At 40.5% G+C, this 20,647-nt stretch overlaps 1 protein-coding gene across 2 annotated transcripts in view; it reads right to left on the minus strand.

Moving 5' to 3' along the window:
• Positions 1-20,647, minus strand: part of pde4d (phosphodiesterase 4D, cAMP-specific) — a 221,847-nt gene that overhangs the window by 152,384 nt on the left and 48,816 nt on the right. The window contains exon 3 of one of the 2 annotated variants that reach the window (XM_039802615.1): positions 19,749-19,987. In XM_039802615.1, coding sequence (XP_039658549.1) covers positions 19,749-19,987 — 239 coding nt within the window. Of the gene's footprint in view, positions 1-13,337; positions 13,646-19,748; positions 19,988-20,647 lie in introns of those variants that run through there. The other variant, XM_039802614.1, reaches the window with a different exon arrangement.

Genomic DNA, 20,647 nt, shown 5'->3' on the forward strand with positions numbered 1-20,647 from the left:
GTCATCCCCCATCTCTCTCCCCCTTTCCTGTCTATCCACTGTCACTATATAATAAAGGGAAAAGCCCCTCTCCCCCCAAAAAAAGATTGACAGATAGGGCCTAGTCTTCTGTAAGTTTCTAAAAAATGCTGAAGATGTGCTGACAAGTGGCACAGTCTGTGAAAGGTGAAAGCTACAGTCCTTACTTTGAGGTTTTTAGCTGATACTTTCTGTGGGAGTGACTGACATTTTTTGTTGTTCATGGCAAAACATCTACCTTTGGAGTCAGACGAGACGGGAGTATTTATACTGATAGCCAAATACAATGCAGTGGCAGAAACGTAGGCAGATAGTCACTCAGCTTGTCACAAATGGGCCAGGAGAAGCACTTTACATTTTGAACTAGTTGCACCACCAAACTTAATAGTACAGACAGAGCTATACGGCAGCAAAGTAGATAGAAGAGAGATAAAAAAAAATAAAAAAATAAAATAAAAAAGACTTCGCTACTGTAACAGTTCTAACCAACGTAACAGGCACTGTGCTGCAGTGGGTGTTTATGTGTACTGTTCATTGTTGCTTGATTCTGATGTGGACAGGGGGCCAGAGATTTCGGAATGTGTGTGACAAAGGGGGCTTGGAACTGTATAAACTAAATAATAATAAAAAAAACATAAAAACCAATGCCAAAAGAAAACACATGCTTATCACTGTTTAAAGAAACAATACTCAATCCAAAATATGTATAAAATACTCACCCCCTGTAAGTGAATCAAAATATTTAAAAAGGACCACAACCTTGTTCTCTGTGAAGACGGAGACACCCTTTTAAACCTACAGCAAGTGTGTACTTGACATGCTACCAGTAGCAATTTAGCAGTATTGATATTATAGTTCCATTTTAATTTTTTTTCAGTTACACAGAAATATAGCTATTATTCAGTCGTTGTGTATTATATGTTAGAATATATTAAATGTTTTTGTACATGTGTGGTTATACATGTCAGGCAATAAGCAGTTGCTCAAACACAAACTTTAGCATGCTAATATATTAGCGGTTGTGACTGGGCAGTGTCATTGCATGGGACGTGTTGAATCTCAAAATGCTTTGTTAGTAGTGAATGGTGTGTTAGGTAGAGATGGCCCGATACCATTTTTTGCTTCCCGATACCGATTCTGATACCTGAACTTGCATATCGGCCGATACAGAGTACCGATCTGATACCAGTGTGTCATATATTTTTTATATGTTTTAACAACTGTATACTACTATCCCTGTATGGATGTGATATTATTTCTATCTTTGTTGACTGTCTGGCTCAGGTTAAACTCTTTGTCAAACATGAACAAACACAAACAATGAATGCCACATAACTTTCTTTTATTATGCAGTTTGACAGTCAGTTATAACGGAAAAAGAACATAAATAAACTACTTTAACATAGATTTTCTTTAGGGCTTTATTACGTGGTATCGGATCGGTGCATAAACTCCAGTACTTCCCGATACCAGCGTTTTAGGCAGTATCGGAGCCGATACCAATACTGGTATCGTTACATCTCTAGTATTGGGTAATTATGTATTGTTGGAATTGGAGGTTATGTTATTGGATTCAAATAATGGATTTAAAAGAGTTGTGATTTTATAAATACAGTCATTTTAAAAGGTGATAAACCAAGCAAAGTTGGATAATATACAACATTAAAATCTTGGATGGGGATGTAACTACAAACATTGGTACACAATCTGAAGAGTTCCACTAATGGCTCGGTAATAGGATCCATCAGGACCAGCCTCTTCATTCTTCCCCATGGGTCTGATACAAAATCCATCTCCTGTTAATAAGCAAATGGTCCTGGGCCGATTTATTAGCCTGTCAAATCCCCACAGTGACATAAAATCAACTCATGTCTCAGTCTTAAACTGCTAACCCACCAAAAATCTTTTCAACATCAAATGCACATACCCTGTAGGCTTTTATATTAGCAGTAAAAGATAGATGCATCCTTCATAGAGAGATTGCCACGGTCATCTTAAACTCATGTCATTTACAGGCTCAAACAATTCCTGCAGCACAATCCACTTTTCTGCTGTCCATCACCATGCTCAGTATATTCCTAACACTCAGGTTAGGTTTACATTTGCTTGTGTTTGTCATGAGCGACAGACTGCCGTCAACCTTTCAAGGCTATATAGATCTTAAAATGAAATTATCGATTTTGAGAGAAAACCGGTACAAAACTTTTTTTCCTCCTAGCACAGTTAATCTACAACAGCACTGATGAACCACGAATTATGCATGCATGTCTTCAGATGGGCGGCTTTTTTTTTTTTTTTTATCTGTCTCAAGGAAACAAAAATGCAAATTACAGATGACCTTGTGCTTTTGCAGTGGCATAACTGCTGGCAAGCCTTAGCATTTTATTATGTTTTAATGCTGTGCCACCATAATAACTTTCAAGCTAGATTGTTTCCCTTTATTACAAATTTGATTTAATTTACTTTATGACCATCATAATACTACTAATAATAATAATAATAATAATACTAATACTAGTCACTAGTCTAATACTGGCATTGCCAGACCATACTCCAGTGCAGTGTCAACGCTGGAGTTTGGTCTGGCTACTACTATGTATTCTGGGATAGGGGGAAAAAAAACAAAAAACACTGGCTTGTTTGTATTTCTTTCAACCAATCACAACCGGCCTGGGCGGCGCTAAGCCCAGGATACAGCAACGGTTCACTTGCAAAATGGATAGCGGAAGGGACATCCAGCACATATGTCAGGCTTCATGCAAGCAATGTGCATCCGTTGAGCCAGACTATCACAATACTGAAGCTGTATTCTACTGTAATTTATTATCGTGATGTGGTCCATTAGTGAGTCAACCGTACATGCCAACAAAAACATGTACAGACACCCAATGCAGAAAAAAACGAACCACGTGTGCAACCACTATCTGTGTCGGCGCTAGTTTCGAACTGCATCCAGGCTTTAATGGATAACATGTTAGCAAATAATAGCCAACTTACACATAGCAGAAACAAAGCAACTTGGGTATCCCATTGAGTTTTCGTGCAATTAAACAAGTCTCTCTCCTAGGGCTGCACAATTAATCGAATTTTAATCACGATCACGATTTTGGCTTCCCACGATCAAATTTGCGTGATCGAGCGATATTTAAAATGCGTCATTCCGTTCATAGAACAGTTTTTGCAAAGCCAATATAGCACTCCATAAACCACTGTCTGATCACATGTCTCCATGAGCCAATCAGAGCTGTTCCCTGCCTGCACCGCGCAGCTTAGTTTCTAGATGTAGACAGTCACAGAGGACAGAGTAACGTGAGGAATATTCCACAACAGGTAGCAGTCGGTCATCATAAACCGGTCACGATGTTTACCAGTTTACCAGTAAACGCAACGTTTTGTCCCGTCTGTGTTGTTTTTCAGACAACAGCTGTGACCAGTGCTAGTTTGTGTCTTTTAGCTCATAGCTTTAGCAGCAGACTGTTGGACGTCCCGCTGTTGGAAACCTACAGTGAAATACAGACACACTACACTGTTTAGCAGTCAGCATTTTAGCCTTGTTTAATCCAGTTACTACTGTGGCTAACGGTAGGCTAACGTTAGCTGCTGTGTAACGTGTAGTGTTTACTAGCGTGACATTCAGCGATGTTTGTGTTGCCTCTAACGTGGGTTTCGGAGCATCAGAGCGCAACGCAGACATGTAAGTGGCAGTGTAATGAGCCACAGAAATCCGTGTAGCTATTTCGTCTGGTAGATACCAGGCATCACATGCGCCGTTAACGTGAACAGAAAATTGCGTTGCCTGTATCTTTCACGGCAAACATGCATGTGTGGAAAGCGGTCGCACAACAGCTGAAATGGCATACTCCTTCACAGTATCCTTCAATAAAGGAGGAATGTAGCACAATATGGATGTATTAGTAGGAATGTAGCACAATATGGATGTATTAGTAGGAATGTAGCACAATATGGATGTAAAAGCAGTTATAATTATATAATTATGTGACAATAAAATTTAGTTTTGGCTAAAATCAACAAATAATTGTGATAATTAATCGTGATCTCAATATTGATCAAAATAATCGTGATTATCATTTTGGCCATAATCGTGCAGCCCTACTCTCTCCCCTCACTTCCTGCCATCTCTCTACTGTCAAAATCTCATATAAATAGTCATGCAAACTTCCCAAAACTGGCCTTCTAATTATGGCGTGGTCCACTAACTCTCCAAGAAAAAGATCTGGGCCTCTTTACAACGCAAAACGTTTGACTGTCTTTACTTCATTTCTGCACTCTACCATTTCATGCAATGGAGGAAAGAGGAGTCGTTGTCTCTGCAGTTTTGTTTAAGTCACAGTGAGAGAAAGCGGTTGCAAGTGTAGTTATACTTTCCCAAACTTCATGCAGACACTGTTCGCTGCGATATAATATATTGGCAAGGTGAAAGCGGTCGCAGTACTGTTAACGTTACACTTCCTCTGAGACAGGCAGGCATAACAGTGGTTTCTATGCCCTGGTGACTGACTGACAGGTTGAGGAGGTTGTAAGGCAAGGCAACTTTATTTCTAAAACACATTTCAGCAACAAGGCAATTCAAAGTGCTTTACATAAAACATTAAAGTGCAATTAAAAATTGTCATGAAATTAAAACAGGCTAAAATAGAATATACAAATACAGGAATAAAAGTTACAGTGCAGTGTAAGAAATGAATAATTATTTGTTTTATTGGGTTGAAGGGACAAATTTGGGAGGGGGGAGGGAGGTGTTTGATTTAGTTGTTTTGTTAATTTTAAAGTGTAAAATGTTCTAAATAAACAAAATGTTCTAAGTAAATAGGATGAATAGGTTTGGAATTATTTTTACAACTGAAATTAAATGTTTTGTTAACCGAATTTCAGGTACCGGTACCGATAAAAATGTCAACAGTACCCAACCCTAATGCTTAAGAGTAAGATCAATAAATAGAAACAGCGTTTTTTTGAGAACAAGAGAGAGACAGGAAAAGACAATAGGGAAGATGGAAGAAAAAGATGAAAACAGGGGAGTAATTGTATGTCAGTATGTGCACAAACCAATGCTGTTATTTGTGTGCCCGTGTTTGCGTCAGTGAATCAGGAGATAGAAAAAAATGTGTCTCAAGACAACACGCTGACTGAGAGTGAAAAAAAAAAATTGGCAACGAAAAAAAAGATTAATCAAAAACGGAGGGAAATAATCTTAGTAACCATGCACCATGCCTTGCATGACTGACAGTTCCCACAACAGCTCCCTTCACTACAGTGCAGTACAGTATATGAACTGATCATGTTCAGAGAGCCTTGCACCTTGCTGTCAGGCTGTTTATTGTTAGCCTGTTTCTTCCAGCAGGTGGTACCTAATAGCTGCCGCCCTACTGTCAGTTGCAACCTAACTGCTCTATTACAGCCATTGGGTGAGCTCACTGGATGCAAGGGAATGTATTGCTTCCCAATGTTGTCTACTTGATCAGCATGCCATTGAAAGAAAGTAGCGTACATTAGGTCTGCACAAGACTATTTTTTTTATGTGATAAGTAATAAGGCACCCCACTTCCACAGAGAATCTGATCACAACCACCTGCAAATTAGCCTGCCCCCTAAAAACATTGGCCTAGGGTTTATTAAATATAAACTTAGTTTTTTTAAATGGCATATGGTTTACTGGAATGTATGCATTTGTGTATGCATGCTTAGAGTTAGGACCAAAAACAGCCTCTCACAGTCATATACAAAAATTTGTATATGAAGGTCATACTATAGGTTTAAATTCAGACCCATGTGCAAAGACATAAAAAGCAGCAACACAAAAACATCAACTACAGACCATTAACTACAGACCTACTAATTTATGGCATAGACATGTGTTTTACGTTGCACTTAGCTTTAAAGTGGCACAGATATTTAATGACTTCTGCCACATCAAGACCATGTGCCTTTTAATATGTAATAAATGCTGAAAAGTAATTCTTGTTGTCATAGATCTCTCCACAGCTTTAATACAGATATCCTGACAGAAACAATCACTAATTCATACTGTATGTCTGTATTGTGCTCTCTTAAAGCTATCAGCAGTCCCTAGACCAGGCCAGTCGTGAGCCCAGCTAGAGTCTTTATCACCCTGTTGAGTGTAATGTGATCAGTACAGCACAGCCAGCCAAGACCTCAGGGAATCACCCAGCATCAAGCAGGCAGTCGAGAGAGGCTTTGGCTTGCGGCCATTTACAAGGCTGTCCTTCAAAAATGGTTTGATGCATTTTATTAGCCTAGCAGATGACCAGCGAGGAAAGGGAAGCCAGGGGAGTGCAATGAAAAACAAGTGCCTGTTCCTGCTGGTAAAAATTAGATGACCAATCCTCTCTGCTTCACATACGCTGTTGGAGCTCTGTTCCTATTTGAGATATCACCATTTCAGTACAGCTCCTCTCTTTTATGAAGCAAGGCTTTCCTACAGCCAGTCACACTCACTAGTCTGTGGTTCTTGCTGGACATTGTCCAGTTTTCACATCGGACAAATATGTTCCCCACATACACAACCCCTCCCATGATATTGAATCAGTGTCAACATACAGCATGCTCTATATGAATATATAAATATATATGTGTAGCCAGGCCAAGTAAACTCTTCACATTCAATCAGGCCCAGATTGCTATTCAGTACAGCAGCAGAAGACAAATCCTCTCCCTTCAGTTTGGCTTCAATGGATCTTGGTTATGTGGCAGCATAGGGACAGTGGTTTATAGCCACTATGTATTTGGTGCAGTTTAAATCCTGACTGCTTATAGATCTATGGAGCTCTATTCATCTCCAGAGAATACTTAAGAGACACCAGGGAGCAGAGACACAAGGATACTGGGGGAAAGTTTTGATGCAATCACACACACAATGTAAATACGCTCCAAATAGGTAATGGCATTAGTGTTAGGATTAAGAGGATGTGTTAAGGTTAGGGCAATCCCCTTCACAGACTGTATTGCCCTTCACATTTCTGCAAGATGTAATTTAAGAAAAAGGATAACATGCTAAAAGGTATTCCAGACAGCTTTTATAATCCAAATAAAACCCCCATTTATCCCAGGGATTAAATACAGCCATTACTGATTTCAGTTAATTCAACATGAAACATTAGAGACGTGTGTGCCAAGGTCAGTGTTCTTGAGTGTACCCTGGTGTTATAGATGGAGGTAAGGTAACTTTTCAACTGAATTAAAGTTAAAGAGTACAATCAGTATTGACAGTATTTACTGTAAACATCTATTACCATGATGATTTTAGAACATATCAGAAATTTTCTGACAAGAATGAAGCCTGCAGCACTATCGCCTGCAAATCTAACACATCCTGTATGATGAATGACCTTTTGCCTTTCTCCTACGTAGCTGTGGCTTTACGCCATGTTTGACTAAACTTGACTTCCCCACTTCAATCTGTCTGCACCATTGCCATCCTAATGCACATGTTCCTCTTTCAAAGCCCGGGTAAGTCACAGAACTCGTCTGAAGAACATTCTCAATACACCTTCCCTTTCTGCCTGAATGGACAGGTCAATAAGACCCAGACAAGGGGCTGGCCATTGTAATTATCAGCTCTGCCTGCCTTTCCTACGGTGACACCAAACACATAAAAAACTATCTCAGCCAGAAATGATTACTCATAACCCATTTCATTACCCAAGCTACATGATGCTTGATGCTGACCTCTGCTAATTTAGTACCATGTCCGCAATGTGTTCTTTCATATGCCTGGGAGTCTATGTGTAGCAGCCTATACAGTATGACTGTGACTGGGGTTATATATAGTCATGTACCAAATAGCAGTTTCTGACTCGCTCACTAACATCCTTGGGATCTGATGACATAGGCAGGGGTTTACGCTTCATACTGGCTAAAAACCTCATTCTGGCAAGTCACAGTAGGCAGTCACAGTGGGACGAGGAGGATTGGCTGAAGAAAAATCAACGACTGTTACATACAACGTAGAGTGAGAGGGCAGGGGAACGTTTTCCAATCTTCTGCTGCTGCTGAGGGGACAAAATGTCCAGGAAGGAGCTCATTCCATCCCTTCCATCCTTAGAGGTTACATACTTTTTTTGTTTTGACATTTTAATCGCAAAATCTTGATTGCTATTTGACAGAGAGAAAAGAAATCATGATCCTCTTCAATGACATCTCCACAGATAAAGAACCCACCCCCACTCACCCCAACCCCCACCCCGCAGCATCTCCAAACAAGCAGCAGGAGAGGAATGGGAGAAATGCCATCTCCTCATTAACGGATGCTCCAGATTCTTGCTGAAGCCTTGAGCAGCGTCCAGGCCCAGCCTACATTGTGACACATTTGGGTGATGTGTTTTACCTTGGGGCTGCTGGACCTTGCGCAAACCAGCCACTCGGGCACACAAAGCTACATCCACAGTCCTCTGAGGGAAAGATTTGCTGTCTCTCTCTATAACCAAGATTGATATAAACTGTATGTGTTGAGCAAGTAGCTGGCTCTTCTCATACGTTTTTTTACAGGAGCACTGCATCAGAAATAGTTTATATCTGTCTGTAACAATCAGGAAGTATATCTTATTGATCTAACTTGCAGCAACAACTTGATTGCTGAGTTTTTCATGTGAAGAAAGGGCTCCGGACTAGCATTTTTTTTTTTTTTACTAGGAGCACTGTTACTCTGAGCTCTATTACTGATACATGTTTTGGTAATAAATACAGAAACTACAATGTGTCGTTTTATTTTAGTTCAGTCACATTTTAATTGAATGGGTCTTAATAAACGCACATTCAGAAATTCAAAGTATTATTACTGTCACTACAGTGCAAACACCAAAACTAATACATTAAATGTAAACATGAGGTAAGAGGTCACTGGTCACTTTACTGTCATTACAGCATCAGAACAAGTAAACAACTTGTGCCTCTTCTTACTCTCCCTTAAGGCTCTGACACATTATTATCAAAAAAGTGCCTCGGAACACACCGAAGCAACGGCGACTTGGGCGTACGTTCTGCGCATGCGCAAGACGTAATACGTCTCCATAACAGCAGTCACGCTCATCCCGCTTGTCATTTCCGGGTTAACACGTCACCAATCAGATTGGTCAAAGAGTCCAACTGCCCGTTTTCCAATTCAACATGTCAAATCGGCCTTGGATTATCGGCCGTCGGACAGTCTGGCGAGGTCAGTGACTTGGGTCTGTTCGGTGTGTTCCGTGCCGTCGTCAGTCGGAGGAGCCGTCAGCCTTCATTTGGGCCGATTTGACATGTTGAATTGGAAGGTGGCCTATTTCTCGCTTAAAATGTTTTCAGAAACACGTTTCGGTGAACTATTTTCGTAAAATATGAGATCATACTCCAAAACGAGCCACCATGATGGTCTGGCTTTGAAATTCCGGAGAAGCCAGACCCACGTGACGAGTTCGTCCAATCAGCTGCCAGTTTTCATTTTTTGGGCATTGAGATTAGCGCCGCCTGCTGTTATGGAGACATATTACATCTCACGCACGCGCAGAATGTACGCTCAAGTCGGCGTCGCTTCAGTGTGTTCCGAGGCACTTTTTTGACCAACTCGGGGAGGCAGTCAATCTGACTGCCTTTTCTGCCGAAGGTCGGCCATCAGGTTGGTGTGTCAGAGCCTTTAGAGTCCATCCCCCGTGGGACACTGGAAGGACAGTGACAGAACTACATTTGTACATGTCCTTGGCGTCCAAACTATTCAAAGCTAGATCCCTCCATACTTATTCTACACCAAATTTCTCACTCACTTTTAAAGCTAGTTCCCCTTTTACTCTCGTAATTTCCTTCTTCCAAAACAGTGGTGAACAACACCAGGAACAATTGCCAGTAGTTGAGTTTTCATTAAAACTAAATTATTATCAAAGCAAATTATTCAGAGCACACAAGCACATATGACAGATTTTCTGACCATAGACTGAATATAAAGAGAGTCTGACGTAGTCAGTTCACATAAAACACACCAGGGCTACATTCACTAAAGCTGACTTCACGGAGATCAATGAGGGCAAAACAGTATCACCAATCTATTTTAAATGAATATTCTTTGTCAAGCTCAGCTTAAAACACCAGATCTGCAGCAGGTTACTGTGTCGTTCACTACCGAGCCTGTTTGTAACTGGTAGCCTATGGACAATGTGATCTTCACCTGTTCAACTGACTTTACCAGATAATACGCAACTGTCCTGCATGTGAACTAACCACAGACACTTGCCTTGTGCATGGACTCACAGCGGTGCGCTGCTGAGAGTGAACAGGGGAAACACTGGAATAGATATTTGGCGTTATTTTAAACGAACACGAAACACTGATGCCAATTAGATTAATCTACTATTATTAATCAAAAGTGCCGGAACAAAACGTGACCATTTGGTTACAGTCTGGAGCCCTCGGAGATCTATAACCTGCTGCTGCCTTGTTGACTAGAAAAGTTAATCAAATGCATGGCTCAAAAGTAAACACATGCATCACACATCACCTTTATACAGTATAAAAACATTGTTTTTTTTTCAAGCATAGAGAAGTTACTAGTTTTCCTTACAGCTTAGCTGTATGCAATTCATTTTTTAACAATGTGCTATTTTTTAACCTGACTCCACCAGATGGATTGCTTTGCATTTGCTCGGCATATCCATCTGGGAACTTTCCATTTGAGAACTTTTGGGAAGGTGCAAAAATACTGGTTAGCTGATTGGATAAACCATCTGTCTATCACCACCTATGTTGGTGATAGACGGGCCAAATCAACCAACCAATCAGATGAAAATACAACCACAAGCCAGGCTACCACTGCTGCTGCAGGCAAAGCATAGCTTGTTAGCTCAGCAAGCAAGCAACATGTCGGTAAAGGATATTTGCCGTTTGTGTAACGAGAATTTACAAATAAAAGGCACCATTTCAGGTTCCCGGTCCATATTCCAAAAGAAAGATCCAAGAGAAAAAAGCATTAGCGAACGGCTAACAGAATTAGAGCTACCGCTGTCTTAAAATACTGGTTAGCTGATTGGATAAACCATCTGTCTATCACCACCTATGTTTGTAATAGACGCTTCTCGTTGCGTCACACCTAAACCCGCCTCAAAACCAACGCTGGTTGGTCGGTCGTTTGGCGAACGGCTCAAAATTTTCTCTATCTCAAGATGCTAGACTGATCTGCGAGTAGAAAACTGGAGCTCGCGAGATCAGGACGGTCTCACGAGGCTAGCTATTTTTAGGTTTCAGTTCAATTTAATTTACACAGAATAAAAAGACGAGTCACTTTGAGAAAGAGGTTCATCCCTTTGCTACACACTTTAACTGCAGCTGTTCTGCTTTCACACAACAGCTGCTGTTCTGATTGTCTTGCAATATGTTGTGCATCGCACAATCACCTGCATTGTTATTGTGGACAGTGTGTCATGACAGGATTGTATATTATGATTACTACCCCTAAGGTGTGTTCATTTAATTAAATCCACACCAGATGAAGGCCCTTGCGAGTCCCAGAAGACATTGAAATAAGAATTACAGAAACATTCAACCCAATGGTTGCACAGAAGAATCAAAAAAACTCAAATGACCTTATTGACCAGCTACAAATAATGGTGTGCTAGGCTGTGGTGTACAAGGGGGGAAATTTGATTTAGCCTGCTGTGAGTGTTCCTGAATATGTGCTGGAGTACAATGTGCCTCTTACGTAATTAGCCTCCTATGAAAAATTTGATTTGTTTGGGTTAATCTCCGTGTAATTACCCTCCTGAAGCAAATATGAAAAGTGCTTGAATGATCTTTGATACAGTTAAATTATACATGACCATCTCCTGTTACATTTCACTTTGTTAGGATAAAAAACAAGTTAAATCGAACATTCTAACATCACATGGGTGTTTTGGTCCAGCACACCACTTTGCAATGTCACTTCCATCTGTGCTCTATACGCTGCCTGCCTCCCTCCCTCCCTCCATTTGACTGCTCTGCCACTGTGACCATTCTGTCTATCGACCAAGTAAGCCTGTGTGCTTTCTATAGTTGACTGGACATGCAGGTAAGTATTACTCAAATCTATACCAAGAGTAAGAAAGGAAACAGCAAACTGTTTGACAGAAACTTACATCGCCAACAGTCACTTAAGCCCGGGAGCTGAGGTGACCTTCTCAGATTTCATTTCTTTTTTTTTATCCCTCCTTCCCAGAACAAGTAAGTAGTTAGAGCAGAAACATTTCCCCACCTACCCGGGCTGTCAGAGTACAGAGGTGTTTTTGGGTCTGTCTTATCTGTCCGTCTGGCAGGCAGGCAGGCAGGCAGGCTTCACTAAAACTGTCTTTACTGCAAACATTACTGCCGTCATTTTACAGTAGCTGCTCTGGTTAAATAATATGCAAGCAATACCTGAAGATCCAGCACTTGTCATACATGCCCTAAGATTATCCACGTGTAGTGAGTCAGATTATTGAGTGTCATTTCAGAGAATGTGGTCACCATGTAATAGCGATGATGTAAAGCCCTCCTACTGTATCTCTTTGAGTAATTTTACTTACAAACATGAACACTACAGATCCTAAAGCCAGTGGTATTAATCCCTAAAGATCACTTAACACTATTTAAAAAAAATTAAAATAAAAAAAAATAAAAAAAGGTACAAGGGTGCTGACAGCATGTGTTGTGTTTAGAGCAGTTTACATATGAATATTCCCTGTGACCTACCTTTGGTCAACGCCTACCTTTGATTTCCACCAGTCTCTGTTCTACACTACATCTCTGCCTGCCTAGTGTGCCAGATAGAAACTAACAGATATGAGCGCACACATAAAAGCCTAACTATTAAGCTAACACCAATTTATTTTGACTTTTCATTGTCATTCTCGGCTGACACATCTTTCTGACCAAAATTTTAAATAAGCGCTAGTAAGCTCCGTTATTATAAAACATATTAAAGAGATTTAGGTTATATGATGTTTAAAAGTGAAAAACACACAAACTGCAATGTTTTTATGAGGATCATTTTGCGACTACTTTATTTTATTTTTACCTTTTCGCTATCGACTTCCCAAGCGTATACTTTATCAGTCCTTTCTTCACCATTACAGTTAGTGTACACAGTAAATGCTTTCGACGGTGAGAAACAAAAAGTGATGAAAAACAGAGGTCGAGCATAGGCGAAGACAAAAATGAATAATCTCCTCAAAGTTAGGACTATATACGAGCCCAAAGACTTGCCTGCTCTCGCGCGTCAGGCATGCACACAACGCCCATCTTCATCGATGGGGGGGAAAAAGGAGACACAAGATGAAGAAATACAGTTTCCCTTTTGCCCTTACCGTCGAAGACCTTGAAACGACGACGGCCACGACATCCTGGATTTCTTCAGCCCGGGTCGGTGCCCCGTGTCCACTGCGTAAGTCCGGTCCATGTTCCTCGGGTTGAGGTATCTCTCGGTGTCCGAAAAGCCTCTTTGTCTCACGCGGTCGTTCTTGCGCACTACCAGCGCGTGGCGGAGCGGAGACAGCGCTGGCTGGTTCTGCTGCCTCCACAGATGTTTGGGCGCCTTCGCACTCACGCCGGTTCCGCCGCCGGCAGACGCCGTCTCCACTTTGCAGCAGGCAGGGTCCATCCTCGCCTCGTTGGTTTTTAAATAATACTTTGTAAAAGAAATAAACACTTTAGGAGCGTTTACATGGAATGACCTGGAGGAAGGTGATGGGGAGGGGGGGGGTTGAAACACTCCGACTTTAAAAAGGTGTTTTTAGAAAATAAATAAATTCTTAGACAAAATTATAACTATAAGTAATCGAGACCATTTTTTAGTTACTCCAGGTGCTTCACGTCCACGTTGTTTTTTGGAGCTCAAGCCAATGGAGTTTAACTCCATCAACCTTATTGTCACTGCCCTGCAGAAACACACTGGACAGAGCGAAAAATGAATCCTTTTACGCATCACGAGGTAGACCTCTATGCGGTTTGGAAAGGGGGAAGTGTCCCAGAGCGAGGCTGCGAGGAGGAAATCGGCTCAAATGAGTCTAGTTTCCAAGTGCTCTCCGCTTTCTCCGTACACGCCCATTTCAGCAAGGTGTGCGAGCAGTCCACACGGGCGGATGGTCTTTCCACAATATCATGCAAACTTCAGTAGTTGTGGTTATCTTGATCCACGGTGTGCGTAAAACCAGCCAGACGTGACCACACGGTTCTTCCCTTCTCAAGTCAAGGAACAAGCGGCGACGGAATATAGTGAGCAGGGTGATAAATTAAACATAAGGGACCCTCCCAAAGCACCTCCCTTGAAATCCTCTGTGAGTGAAAAGCAGGCCATGGGAGTGGACAGAGAGCCAGGTGGCCAAATCATATAACAACACTGAACCAGTTTCATTATCCCTTAGTCCATTTATATTTAGGCTTATCACAAAAATGCAGTTTTTGTAGTGTAGAAAAAAAGTGGACATAGATAACAGAATATATTTAAAATAAGGAAGATATTTGTAACAGCAGGCATTTAACACACTGCATGTAAAATAAGCTCGCCTTGACATTAATTCATTAAACCGAGGGCCATTACAGGATGTATGTATGTGCCTGTGATGTCCACAGGGCACAGGGGAGTGCAAACATCCAGCCACCTTGTTAAAGCTTTCCTCCTCTGTTCTGTTTGTCATCATGGGGAAAGGGGACTTTCCTACACTTCCATAGCAGCTCAAGCCCATTACTCTGTGAGCAAACAGTGTGGGGATTGCAATCTCTCCTGTTTCAACAGGATAAATGTTTTTCTCTCAGAAAAAAGGTGACTTAAAACAGAAGTGGCAGGTAACTGAAATGGTGGCAGGATGGCACACAGGGCAGATAGAATAGGTGTGTGCCTTTTATGCACACATGAGCAGCACACATGCACACATGTGTGGACTTTGTTTTTGGTCCACCCATACTGCTGAAGTTAACCATACTCCCTGCAGGAATGCACTGATACAACAGCAAAACTGAATACTGCACATACTGACAACTGACCTGCAACCTAATGTGTATATTCATTTCATTTATTTTCCATTTCTTTGTTCCTAAACAGTCAGCATGACGAAAACAGTATAACTAATATGTTTTGATATACATTACCTTCAATTAGTTTTAGATTGTAAGGCAGTTCACAATAGACAACAGTCTTCCCTACCCTCACAAAATGTGTTGCTTGTCGCTACATGTAGCAAGTCGATTGGTGAGGTGAACATCACACAATTGCATATGTAAAAAAGTAGCAAGATTCCACATGAAGAGTTAGTTGAGGTTTAACAGTGCTCACAGATACTTGCATGGGCAGTGCTAGCCTGCTGTTCTGTGCCACGACCCAGCATAACTGCCTTCATTGGGGTAAACGGTTGTATTTTCTGTACTCACCTGCAGAAGTTAAGTTGTAACATCCAGCCAGGTGAAGTAGCCTAGCTTACTTCAGGAGCAATTTGCATGACAATGCAATGTCATGTTTGTTTCCATTTCCACTTATGTTGATTTAGACCGTTATTCTGGGATAATACTGTGGGATAATGACTGAGATAACTATTAGTGCAGTATCCACGCTAATGCTTGTTTAAAAGAGAAGGTTATCAGCCAAACCTGACTAACTCACAGTACGTAGTTTCTTAGGTCAGGACACAATTTTATAACCCTTACAAAATAGAAAGAAAGTAGCGAATGTAACTACAGTTCACGGTCAGTAAGGATGAAATAGAATATCTGAATTTAGGGGAGAAAATGTAATTAAAAAGAAAGGAGAAAAACAGTTAATTTCCAATTGATCTCAGACATAATGCATATGACTCTTGGGATGAAATTTTAGTGTTATTTAATGTAGATTGGTTTTGATCCAATATTGAGCCAATATTTAATACTATTATTGGTACTGGTACAGCCTTTGTCAGTACAAATTTATATCTCAACAGGCTCTCTTAGGACTTGTATCTACCAGCACAATCAATGTATGTTTATGTATTTAAGGCACGTATTTTAAGACACTGAGGGCTATAAATTATGTAAAATCTCTATTCTTTCTATAGATTAAACAAAAGAGAGAACATTACTATGAGAGCATCTAATGGAAACATGCAGTGGTGCACTACTTTGTGCAACTTCTTGGCCCGTGCATTAATACTGCAGATAGTCTTATTAAGCCACATACAAAGTTAATGTCACAAAATTCTCTCAAAAGTTGCAGTTGGAGCATTTTGTGCGGCACGTATTTCATCCTTAATGGTTTACAACTATATATTTCTTCTTCACAGCTGTGCTGAATTATAGATGATTCTAGCTTGAAGCAAGGTTAAGATGTATGGCCTTTGTTAAAATTCTCCCCATCGACCATTTTTCTCTCTACAGTCCATTTTTTTCTTAAACTTTGTATGTCCTGTTATGAAAGCAGTCAGTCTTGCTTGATGTGGTGTTAACACAATGGGACATGACTGATGGCTTAATCGGTAGGCTTTTTACACACTTCGATTTCACATCAGGTTGTGTCTTTTTTGGGCGCTGCAGGCAATAGTTTTGAAAAGTAAAATGACAACTAGTTTTTGAAATCCTCCAAGAAAAAGATAAAATAAGAAAAGGCAATGGCATAATTAAAAATGGTTGATACAACCGACAGTGACAGGCCTGTCTTGCCTTTTTCTTTCAAATAATTACACAACCCCCTTTCAAATAACCCAATCCTTATCCAGCCAGTGTAACATGAGTTTTAAAAGAATGGTCACACTTGGGAATAGTTTGACCTTTCTTGAAGTTCACATAAAGGTTTTCTGACAATTATTCAAAAGGATGGGCTGCCTTTACATCTAATGCCTGACACATTTTGGCATTATCCCTTGTGTTGTCCTTCGGGTCACCGGGACCCGTCCAGTTTATTTGACGTTTTGTATTGGCCTGGCTTTGAGCAATTGGGGTACCAACACATTCTTGAAATTTAAGCACTTTAACACTTTAACACTTTAAAGCAGAGCAAACTATTTCAGCACTGTTGTGCATCTGAGTTGCCATGAAAATTGCTCTGCCTGCCTGAAAATGTAATTTAGAGCCAATTGACACCAGCTTTTCTTGTTTCCATCAAAAGAAGTCTACAAGTCAATAACACTTTCTTCTTGTTTAGTCTCTCGTTAAGTCCCTCCTTGTAACATATTCTCTAATTAAAGCCCTTTTAACAAGCGTAGCCCTTATTATTGAGCTGTAAATCACTCATTACTCAATTATTTATTTACTCTGTGAGACAATGAAGGTCTCATCATCCTTGGCGAAGAGAGAGAAAAGGGCAAGACAGCAACATGTAGGGAAAAGTGGATGCATTTTCTGTCTCATCTGGCACATGGCGAGCCATTACACTGTTATGGACATAGCATGATGCTGATAAGGGATATACAGAGCCTTCTGAACCATGCCATCACAATCAAAGACATGTCAGAGGAACACCACTTTCTCTTTGATTGTCATCCCGTTTCCATGTACAATACTAACCCAGGACGATGGGGACTGAATTGATATGCTATTTCCACCTGTCTGGATATATTTCTGGACTGTTCGCTGAGTGAAATTAGGACTTCTCCATTGGACCACTGTCTTTGATACAGAATGCTGTTTCTGTTTGTTTCTGTCTCCGCTCAGAGGATCAAGCTGGTTGGAGACTTGGTGTCTGTCTCTGCCAATTTCATCTAAAACCGCTCTGAAACAACACATTCTCCAGATAGGGTTTGACTCTCTTCTCATTGTTGTACAGTATGATCATGTTTTCCAAGCTTGAGAGACTGTGAGTGCACACTGAAACTAATACTGAGCATTTCTCATACAGCTGTTTACACTCTATGTCATAAAACTAAATAGCTGTCGTGACCTCTAAAAGCCTGTATGATATGCTAACACAAAAGCTTGGATAATTACAGTTAGAACTATATAAATAAATGACATGTATAAGACTATGTATAAATAAGAGACTATGTATAAGAGGTTGCTTTTATTTTGTTTATCATCTTTCAAATATTATCAATATTTTTTTTCACATGAAATCGTACGAGGTACAATTGTATTGTAATGTAATGTAAAATGTAATCCCATCAGCTCCTTCAAGTTGTGCATGATTCATCATAAAGCGAAATGTGGCACATAGAAAAAGAGTCACCCGGTTGAATGGCACCGGCACTCCAGGATCCAGTGCATTACTTTCCCTTTTTTAAGATTAGCAAGTGACAGTGGTGACAAACATAACATCTATCGGGCCTGGTTATTTGATGAGTCACACATGAAAGCAATAAGCCAGTCAGCGATAATTTACATACCAGTTGCTTGCTTGGTGTTAGTCCACGACACATCAAGCATACTATCCATTACTATTATTATTTGGTGCAGTGGTGGCCTAAAGGTTAAATAAGCGAGTTTGTGACCGGGAGGTCATCGTTTCAATCCCCAGACCAACAGGATAAAAATCTGGATGGGGAACGTGACCCCAACCGCTTCAGTGGCCAGCAGATCAGACTGTGGTTGTACTGGGCAGTGTGAATGTGTAACTGTGTGAATGTGATCAGGGCGTTCCTGCAAAAGAGAGTTTGCCTTTCAGTGAACCTTACCTGAATAAATAAAGGTTAACAAAAAAATAAATAAAAATTAATTGATTTCCTACCTTTCGGCAGCCAACTGTTAATTTCACTACAGTATAAATAAAGTATAAAATAAAGCTGAATTTGCAGAGGTGTGAAAGTTGCGTGGTAAAAGGTAATTGCTATTGGAGCAGCTTTGAACACCTCCAAGAAGAATTTTCAAATAGTCTATTTGCAGCATAAAACATTTATGAAATGTTTACTGTGATGGATTACATATCGCAAGCGAGTTTTAAGTAGATTTTCATACTATACTGACATTGATATTGACAAAAAACATGTGTGGGATGCTAGACCTTGTGGCTTTCTTAACTCTATTAGCTAGACAGCTCATACTACTTCGTTGGAAGTCAGCTTGCCCCCCATCCTGGGAGGCTTGGGTCAGAGATGTCCTCCATTTTAGTAAACTCGAAAAGATTAATCATACACTGTGTGGATCCAAATTTTTCAAAGTATGGCAACCCCTCTTTGATCACATAGAGAAGCTGCCGTTTCATAGTGTGCCTCAGGTAATCTGACTGTCACCCTTTGTATCTCTCTTTTTCCTTGTATGTATTTACATAAATAAGTCAACTTTCAACCTCGCTTTGAACCGTAGCCCTTGAAAGCAATTTTACCAGGAAGATGATATTAGTTTATTTTATTTTATTTTATTTTATTTTCTGGGGAGGGGGGTTCCTGTGTGTGTATTTCTTATGTATAAGTACAAACTTAATGCTTAAGTGCCTTGTGTGCGACCACTCTCCTGCTGTTTACCCAAAGCATTTATGCCAAAGTGCTGGTATACACATACCCCTTGTCCTTTGTTTTTGTACAATCACAATCTTGAACTCTGTACAATCTGCTAAAAACACCAATAAAAAAAGAGTTTGCAAAAAAAAAAAAATGTGTGGGATGCTTTGGATTGCAAGCATGTAAATTCCACACAATCTGTAGCTGATGAGAAAACATCACACAGCCATCAAACGCATTTCAATCTGTACGGTACTGAGCGAGTGATGGGTCCTCAGTCACTTCAGACAGCTGCTCTACTGAACCACTTCACTCTACTCACCCCCCACTAATCACCCATTCTACTGAAAGACATTTTGTAGTGAAAAAGAACACACACAGTCCTACCTGCTGGTGTCAGCAGAGGTGATGGCGATGAGTGGTGGGGTGCGTAGTGACAGTGTTGTAGGCCGTGGTGGAACTGTGACTGTGTCTGACTCTGACTTGCGATCACAGTAGTACTGCTCTGCCTGTCTAAAGGCCAAAGGGGGCAACTGGACTGTCCGGCAAGACAGCCTCCGCACCAGGAAGGGCTCCATGCAGGTGACTGGCCCCGGCTCTGGGGAGTCAGATGAATCATCGGACACCTGGATGAGGAGGACAGACGTGTAGGTGAATTCAAGGAAAAGATAGATCAGAATATGTAGAAAGAAAAAAAAGAAAATAAATTGTCCTAAAAGGGATTTAACAACAGAAAGGAAAAACAACAAAGGGGAGAAAAGGACTTCAAGCATATTAGTAGCCAAGCGTAAATAGTAAAATGGCCAGTAGAGGTGGCCGGGTTAGCTCAGTTGGTAGAGCAGGCGCACATATATAGAGGTTTACTCCTCAACGCAGCGGCTGCGGGCTGCAGACTTTTGCTGCATGTCATTCTCTCTCTCTCTTTTTTTTTTTTTTTTTTTTTTTTTTTTTTTTTTTTTTTTTTTTTTTTTTTTTTTTTTTTTTTTTTTTTTTTTTTTTTTTTTTTTTTTTCTCTCTCTCTCTCTCTCTCTCTCTCTCTCTCTCTCTCTCTCCCCTTTCATGTCTTCATTTGTCCTGTAGAAATAAAGGCCTAAAAATGCCACAAAAAAATCTTAAAAAATAAATAAAAAGGCCAGTAGAGGGTTTTGGTCAATGCAGAATCCAGTTTTTAACTAAGTTCAAGGTGTGCAATGTTTGGTTGGTAAAAGCGATAAAAGGTTAACAAGTGTAATTAAATTCTTCATTTGATGTGTCGCCATGAAAGGCCATAACAACCAACATATGGC

Source organism: Perca fluviatilis, chromosome 6 (genome assembly GCF_010015445.1).
Source record: "Perca fluviatilis chromosome 6, GENO_Pfluv_1.0, whole genome shotgun sequence".
Lineage (NCBI taxonomy): Eukaryota > Metazoa > Chordata > Actinopteri > Perciformes > Percidae > Perca > Perca fluviatilis.